Source organism: Prenolepis imparis, unplaced genomic scaffold, assembly GCF_030444845.1.
Source record: "Prenolepis imparis isolate NDT839.2.m4 unplaced genomic scaffold, iyPreImpa1.0 SCAF_7, whole genome shotgun sequence".
Classification (NCBI taxonomy): Eukaryota; Metazoa; Arthropoda; class Insecta; order Hymenoptera; family Formicidae; genus Prenolepis; species Prenolepis imparis.
Genome location: NW_028141165.1, coordinates 14,831,246 through 14,840,263, shown reverse-complemented (window position 1 = coordinate 14,840,263; position 9,018 = coordinate 14,831,246). Strand labels below are relative to the sequence as shown.

The 9,018-nt window shown below is 28.1% G+C and overlaps 1 protein-coding gene across 1 annotated transcript; it reads right to left on the bottom strand.

Moving 5' to 3' along the window:
• Positions 1 to 200: 200 nt before the first annotated feature.
• Positions 201 to 6,489, bottom strand: LOC145938053 (putative fatty acyl-CoA reductase CG8306). The gene is made up of 7 exons (XM_083041386.1): positions 5,688 to 6,489; positions 5,122 to 5,373; positions 4,753 to 5,002; positions 4,481 to 4,673; positions 4,140 to 4,379; positions 3,777 to 4,034; positions 201 to 3,686 (listed from the first exon to the last, which is right to left on the bottom strand). Exons 1-7 carry the CDS (start codon positions 5,877 to 5,879, stop codon positions 3,548 to 3,550), a joined length of 1,524 nt encoding a protein of 507 aa, XP_082897512.1. The 5' UTR covers positions 5,880 to 6,489; the 3' UTR covers positions 201 to 3,547.
• Between the last annotated feature and the right edge of the window lie 2,529 nt (positions 6,490 to 9,018).

Here is a 9,018-nt window from a genome sequence, read left to right as displayed (position 1 = left end):
TTCAAATAAATAATAAATAGCTGTTTTGAATTAATAAAAAAAATTAATGTATTAAATATATATATCCTACATTTCCAAAAAACTCTTATAACAATCAAGATTTAAACTATTTCTTAAACTACAAATTTAAAAAAAGTGTTTTTGATATGTTTTATCAATCGAAACCGTTGAATATGAATGGTGATAAAGTATTGAAAGTATATGTGAAAAAATTAATTTATATTTTGACACATGATATAAAAAACTTACATAATTTACTGATCTCGCAATCTACACATGATTGCAATGAATAACAAGCCGCATTAACTAACAACATAAGCTATTATATGTACATACATTTTACGATTAGATTCAGTTGTTTACAAAGAGAAAAAAAGAAAAAAATTTAATTTACATACAGGCATCAAACTTGCCGTTCTAATTTAATCGAATAATTCACTACTTTTTGACCAATTAAAAACTGTAAAATCATCTAGGTTGATCAATTGCATAATATAATAAAAAAATTTCTTAGTGAAAAATTTAAGTTATCCTATCAACACTGACATATGCGTGTTAACGCACAAACAATTTATTTAAATATTTAAATTTAAAAGTTATTTTTGTTTTATAAAAAAAAAACAATATCTATATTGCCTATAAATTATTATAACAACATATATGTATATATATATATATGTATATATATATACAGGGTGTCCGGTAATAGTCAACCGTCGTGTGCAGATTCCTGGGATCATTTGGAGACGATTTTTCCTCAGCGAAAATGTCGAGGGAGGTCATTATTTTTTGCATGTTTCCAATTTTTGCCATCATGTATCTTTGTAACTAAGCCTTAAATTAAAATTCTATTAAAGTAAACTCTACCTGAAATTAACTGAAGAATATGAATTTATTATTATTTTATTTCCACAAGGCTTCGTTTGCGAAAAACCCTTTATTTTCAATCGCTTATAACTCGAAAATTATTGGCGTCTCGACATTTTTGCTGAGGAAAAATCGTCTCCAAATGATCCCAGGAATCTGCACACGACGGTTGGCGTGACTATTACCGGACACCCTGTATATATTAAATATATATATATATATATATATATATATATGTATATGTATATTTATAATTATTGTATCTTTATCATTTTCTCTTAAAAAATTACTTTCTTATAAAAGTCGCTAAAATTCTCTTTAGAAGTTTCCATTTTAACCTGAAAGAAAGTTACAAAATGTCATCGAAACCGAAGGAATAACCTTTTCTTTTCACAACTTTATCTGTATATAGTTTTTTGCAAAAAAAATACATTCGTATTAATATAATTAAATTTTTATTAACAATAATGTGCATATATATATATATAATGAATAAATGTATAATTTTGTTATTATCATAGACATTTATGAATGATTCAAGAGAAAAGATGAGTAATGTTTTTTACTATTATTTATAATATTTTTGCATTTGTTCTTTCAAATAGTTATTCGAAGTATGGAAAACTATATTCAAACTTGAACATATGTTCGTCTAAATTTTTCTTCTCATAATAAACCAATATTATCACTTTCTAATTGATTTTTTTCCTGAATCATCCTGTATGTATAAATACAAAACATGTATAAAACAAATAAAATGCTAAAATATTGTAAACAATTGAGTATTAAATATTTTTTGATAGATATTTATGTACTCCATCACCATTATCCATTAAGGCTCCTGTATACTCACTGCAGCCATCTTGAATTGATGACGTCAGAAGCGAGAAAATATACCATAAAAATTCTTGCGACTTACGCTAAAATAAAAATGTTTTTCAATAAAATAGGGTTTGTAACCGATAGAACCGACTTGTAAAATATACCGAAAACTCTCCTTTTGTTTGGGTAAGCAATAAATAACATTGTATATGTCGAATTGAATTGAGCCTATCAAGGACGAAAACCAGCTGTTTGACAGGTATCGAAATGAAATAAATATTTGTTTTTACATATTAAATTATAACAAAATGAGAGTCTTCGGTATATTTTAACACTATAACAATTACTTTAAAAATAGAAACACTGCACTAAAATGATAAATGACGCTGTAAGTCACAAGAATAATTTATGTCATTTTCACTTAATAGTTTATAGTTTTGCCAAATGTGGCGCTGTCGTACAAATTTTACGGACTTGGTAATCGAGTATGCAGGAGCCTTAAAAATCTAAGAAATACTTGTATGGCGCTAAAGCATATGCGGATTCACGATAATATATTTTAATATTCTAAAAAAGATCAACAGAAGGCGGAGCGTTTCTATATCATTTATCATTTTATATCATTTTATATCAATATCACTATCAATATTAGCTTGAAGAGCTTACGCTGATATTAATATAAAGAAACTCGATGTTCGTGTTATAATCATTTTCATTGTTATTGTATTGTTATTTAATAGGTGAAACGATACTGTTATCTTGTAAACAATTATTTTATCAGCTATTAAATATTGAATAAATTAAAAAATTAAATATTTATAAAATTTTACTTTATAAATACTTTTATGAAGTTAAAAATGAAATATTTATATAAATTTCAAATACTCGTCCTTAATACACTTATTGTTAGACCGACTTCATAATCCTGCAAAGATTAAGTGTTTATAATTGATAACTAATAAATCAAGCAATTGATGTGCCTCACATGCAGCAAGCAATAAAAAATAACTGTAAAAAAATAGTAAAAGAACTTTAATATACTAACTTTGATCAAATCAATAAGGAAAGGAGAGACTAAAATATGTCATATTGTATAAGATGACATTTTTTACTGCTGTTTTATCATGTGAGTATATATATATAGACATTTTATTTTAAAAATGTCCTAATTTATTTTATGTGACCTCAAAAGTATCATCATGTTTTATTTGAAAAAACAATCACCATATGTTGTGTTATATAGTGTAACATAGTATAATCAATTATTTGTTATTTCATTCCTTTCGAATTCAACAAACATTTCTCTGACTCAACTTGAAACTTGAAACCTTATACACTCCAATTCTTGACCTCTATACTTATTTCACTTTCAATATTTCAAATGCTTTCGCTTTTATGGAGCAGCTTCTTCAATAATCTTAATGTCCATGTATATATATGTAAATCGACGTTCCAAAAATTAATGTTCCAACCATATTACTTCTAAACAAAAATCTATATATATCACTAAATAATGTTACACAATGTTATTAATATACCTCTAAGCTCTAAGCAAATGCTTAATTCATTCATTTTAAACGTTTTAAATATTTAAGGAGCAGATCTAGAATTTAAATATAAATTGCAAAAATATTTGACATTCGTATTTAAGTATACAAAAAAACTAAATATTAATTATAAAGATATAATATTTTATGTGTATAAGTTAGTTTGTGTAAAATAAATTTTATGTGTATCAATATATACATGGTGTGCTTTGCCCTTCTGAGGAGCGTAAAAAAATCATTCTGATTTTTGAGACACACCATGTATATTATTCCATGTTTACTCGATAAAAATGATTATATTTAAATATTGCTTATATTTGATTAAAGAGTAAATATGTTATTGGTACAACTAAACCAGTTCTTGTCCATGTTGTAGCAAATAAAACTTTAACCAACCACCAGATCAAACCTAACAAAGCAGCTTGCAAACCCAAATGAGCAATCATTAATCTGGAATATATATAAAGTACATCAATAATAATAAATAATTACAAACTAATAATTGTTAACTGCTTAAGAAATATGTGATGATTTGCTTACATTTTATCCTTAGAACGTGCTTTCGGTAAAGATTTCGGCGACTCATTATGAAGGTACGTTCTGACTCCTTGTATTAAATCTATAAAGTAATCTTTCCAGATCAAAGGCTTAATGTCTAATATAAATAATTTTTGATCGTCTGGAGATAGTGATTCATGCAATTGCAGCAGACGTGGATTATTAAATTTCCATTCTTGGAAAATAAATTTCTCAAGGAGTACTAATGATTTGCTAACATTTGTATGTAAACGAACCAGACTGAAAAAAATAGTAAACATTATGATTAATTTAAAAAGAATTTTATAAGATATATTTTATATGAAATATTTCTCCTAAAAAGAAAAAAAGAAAAAAAAAACTTACATTGGACGACCTCCACATAATCTTGTAATTGTATCCAAAATATAAGCGGGAATAAAATGAACAAAGATGGCCGAAATTTTAAACAAGAAAAGCGATGGTAAAAATTTGAGATGCGGATACCAAACAGCACTTCGTAATGGATACTTGTGTAAATATTTGTTAACTTCCTTTTCCACATTATTCCATCGGAAAGCATTGCGTGTACTAGATGTACAGTGATATATCTTTAACCCTTTGTCACTAAAAGCATACATTAGTTCAGAAAACTCAAATATTAGCATGAAAGCGCATACTATATTTTCATAAAATAAAAATGCATAACATTTTTTGTCTAAAATTACCTGTCCCGATCGACACTATAAGCTGCGACAATAAGGCTGTTTACTACTATATCTACTGGTATGTAATCGTAAACAAGATTTTTCCCAACTGGCAATCTTCTCACAACACCTTTACTGGCACCCATTATGAAACCCGGCGGTCCATTTTTTGATATCGTCCATCCTGGAATTGGCTCTTTCCATGCTCCTATTACTAAATATATGAAATTAAGTTTAAAATTATCATATCAATAATAACAATATACATGTCGGATAAGCAAGCATAAACTTACTCATTGAAGGACGCACGATAGTTGCTGGAAGTCCTCCATTTGCTACTTCATGTTCGGCCAAATGTTTAGTGAATGTATAAGGATTTGCATGACCTTTTAATATCTCTGATGTCTTTGCATTTAAAGCAGCATCGTCCAATGTATTAACCAGTGTCAGAACTGAATTCACATCTGCAGGTGCAGGATATAGTATTTCATCCACATCGTGCACCATTGCATTAACATATGCACTGGAGACATGAACCAACACCTAAACAAATGTCAAATGTCAAAAGCTAATTAAAATATTGAAATAAATTTATTTAAGAAATGCATAAGTTCTTTTTTTTTTACTAAATATCTCTTTATTTAGAGTAAATATTGTTTTACCTTGAGGTTTTTAATTTCCTGGCAGAGTTCAACGACTCTACGAGTTCCTAACAAATTAATGTTTGTCGTACTCTTCAGATCAGCTTCAAAGTCTAATGTAGCGGCTGAGTGAAAGACAATTTGTACTGTGTTTATCAGGGTTGTTCGATCTTGCGAGGACAGTCCTAAATTTTCTTCACCAACATCTCCGCCAATTGCAATCAGTTTTTTAAATAAATCAGTTTGCTTTTCCTCTCTAAGTCTATTAAAGACCTGCACAGAGAAGAAAGTTACATGAATATTATATTAAAATATATATTATATATAACAATATATATGTTAAAATATATATATATAATAAAATATGTACATGTAAGGGGATCCTAAAGTTGGTTCTGCCGTACCGACAGAACTAACTTTAGGATCCCCTTAAAATATAAAATAAATAAATAAATAAAATATAAATATAATACAAATAATAAATAAAATATGATAAAAAAAACACATAATAAAACAAATAATATGATATAACACGATCGATCAAAAATATATATGAAAGGAATATGAGTGCGATATTCACTATTTACCGAATTTTTTGTCAACTCCTCTAATCTCTCCGCTATCTGCTTTCCTTTCTTCGGTCGCATCAGCAGATAAATATTCTTGATATCATGACAGCACCTCATTAGTTTTTCTATTAAGCAGACGCCAACAAAACCAGTGCCACCAGTAATAAAAATGTTCTTGCCATTATAAAAATCCGGCACATGCGAAGCCATGACCTTTTGACGATATTTCTTGCTAAACGACGATTTAATTGCCGAGTGGACGCCTATATGATAGTGATGTTTCCTCGAGTAAAAAAGTTGGTAGAAGTGATTGACTCTCGCGCTTGAACGAACGACGCTCGACAGCTGTCCTCTGTCCTGTCGGTGCAGTTTGCAGTTTGCCGTTAGTCGTGTAAGTGTAATATATATACTCTCTCTTCCCCCACCACCTCGAACCCGTAAAATTCCTCTGAATACCACTACGCAAAAATGTAGCGTAGCAGGTTTCGATGTCGGTGCTGTGTCGAGTAAATATTAAATAGATGTGGGGATTCCACGTCTCACAATTCAGAATATCTACAGCACTGAGCACTGAGTCGAAAAAAACATATGACAAACACACTCTTTCCTTTTCTTCTTCCTTGGATCGATTTAATACAGTATTTGATAAATAATAAAAGTCTTACCTGTACCATCAAGTACAGATCGATCTAATATTCGCCGAGATATATTTGATATATGCATAAAAAATAAAGAATCCGAATAAAAAACACATGTGTCGAAGACACATTCAAAGATACGTCCGTTCCCGTCCACGGTCGATGACGGACTAACGGACTAACGATTAACATGACGAATGGAAATCGGTTATCGCGCAGCGCAAATTGCTTCGCAAATTATAAAATCGAGCTTGAATCGTATGGATTATAATTACAGAAGGAAATCGAGCATAACGCATAGCATAATGCAGAGAAATAGAATATATGTATTCGCTGTGTATTAAATAAAGTTAGCAGCAAAATTTCAAATTTATGATGAAGATATTATACGATTTATCGTCAGCTTATCTTTTTCTGCTAGCGACATCGATCAAGTTATCGATATCTACGTGTATGTACAAAATAACGCAGGTATGCAGACTCTTGTTATGTATTTACTGTAAAATAATATATAATGTAATCAAAAAATGAAAAAATAATACATATATAAATATATACAGGTGTCCCATTTTAACATTCGGATTGAAATTTATATGTGTATATATATATATATATATATATCAATAATGTACATGTAAATATAAATATATACATATTAATTCGTATATTATTAAAATATTTATTATAATGTATTGAAAGTATATATATAAAATTAAAAAATATATAAAATAAATAATATATTATAAAATTAATATATAAATATATAAAATATTGATAAAAATGTATATTTACTATAAAAAAATCTAATACATTACATTTGACCTAAAGCTAATAAAGATAATCTAAATAATAAAGATTAAAGATATTATATGATTCCTTAAAATATAATATCGCGATATATTAGAAATATATGATGAAGAATGGGCCGAAACGTTCGCGTTTCTCAAAATTTTCTATTAAATTTAATAAATAAATATTTTTCCGCGCTGTTGCTCTGATTACCATTTATGTGTTTTTTTTAGATTCCTTATAAGTCGTAGAATATGTAACCAAGTTTTTTATTTTGCGTTGCGTAATCGCACAGAAGTCGTTTCCTTGAACAGTTTTACGTAAAATAGAAAGATGTATGTATATACAGGATGTTTCAGAACTGGCGGAAAAGTTTTTAATGACAGATTCCTGATATTATTTGGAGACGATTTTTCCTCAGCGAAAATGTCGAGGCACCATGCAATAATTTTCGAGTTATAAGCGGTTGAAAATAAAGGCTTTTTTGCAAACTAATTGTAAGCCTTGTGGAAATAAAATATTAACAAAACCACATTCTTCAGTTAATTTCAGGTAGAGTTTACTTTAATAGAATTTTAAATTTTAATTTATAAGACTTAGTTACAAAGATATGGCATGATGACAAAAATTGAGACATGCAAAAAATGATGGCTTTTCTCGACATTTTCGCTGAGGAAAAATCGTCTCCAAATGATACCATGAATCTGCCATTAAAAACTTTTCTGCCAGTTCTGAAGCACCCTGTATCGACGCCATAGTCCAAAGTACGTATTCAAGTTTTTTATTTCATACTTCTCGTAAACATTTGCTTGCGCAGCATTATCCTTTCACGATATTTTCAAAAGTGAAAATACAGCGCATTTTTTTGCATACGCCAGTACATTTTTAATTATTGCTTTTTACGATATGAAAGATGTAAATTTTTTAATTGACTTATACACTTTAATAATACATATGAATATTTTACATATATGGAGGATGAAATTACTTTAATATATATATATTTAATATTTAATAAATAATAACAAATAATAATTTAGAAGTATGCATTTTATACTATATTTTAGGTATATTTATAATATTATAAGAGAAATTTATAATATTATATAGCGAATATCAGAAGGATTGATATAGAAGAAAAATGGATAAACTATAGAAGCTACATATTGCTTGCAAGATGGGATTGTGATGCCTATATTTTATTTAAGATCTGTCAGCTAAAAGATAGCTCTGATTGCAGTTAGACACTTTTCATTTAATAACGGAGAATTAACTTTTGTGGTGAAACAACTGCACGTGTCGTGCGGTTGTTTCATCACGAAATGGATGAAGACTAAGCAAATGAGCATAATTGAATAACATAAACTTTCTTTTTATATGTTTTATAAACTTTATCAATTTTTTTTATAAGCTTTTTTTATAAACTTTCTTTTATATGTTTTAAATGGAGAAATTCTTTAAATATGCTTTCAATTAAAATATTTCTAGAATTAAAGCTGCAATAAAATATTTAATAAAATGCTTTCCTTTATATAAATATAAAAATGTTCAATTGCGATCAGTTCGAGTAAACTTGAATTCAATTATACACCTAAAATCTCGAAATTTAATCCACGAAAAGTGATAATTTTTCTTATATGAGATTTCATTTCTCAAGTCTCATATAAATAAAGCGATTTTTGTCCTTCAAGGCGTTTTTGCATTATTAATGTATGATGAGATTAGAATATGTAAGATAAGTAAATATTAGCATATAGCACATCCCCCCCCACATATATCTGTTGCGTTATAGTAGCTGCCACGTTCTAAGGATTACTTGTGAAAGAATATGACAAAAGACTTAATTACTTCTTGTGTTACACACATTAAAATCTTTAATAAAATGAAATAAATATATACACAAAAAAATAACACACACACAC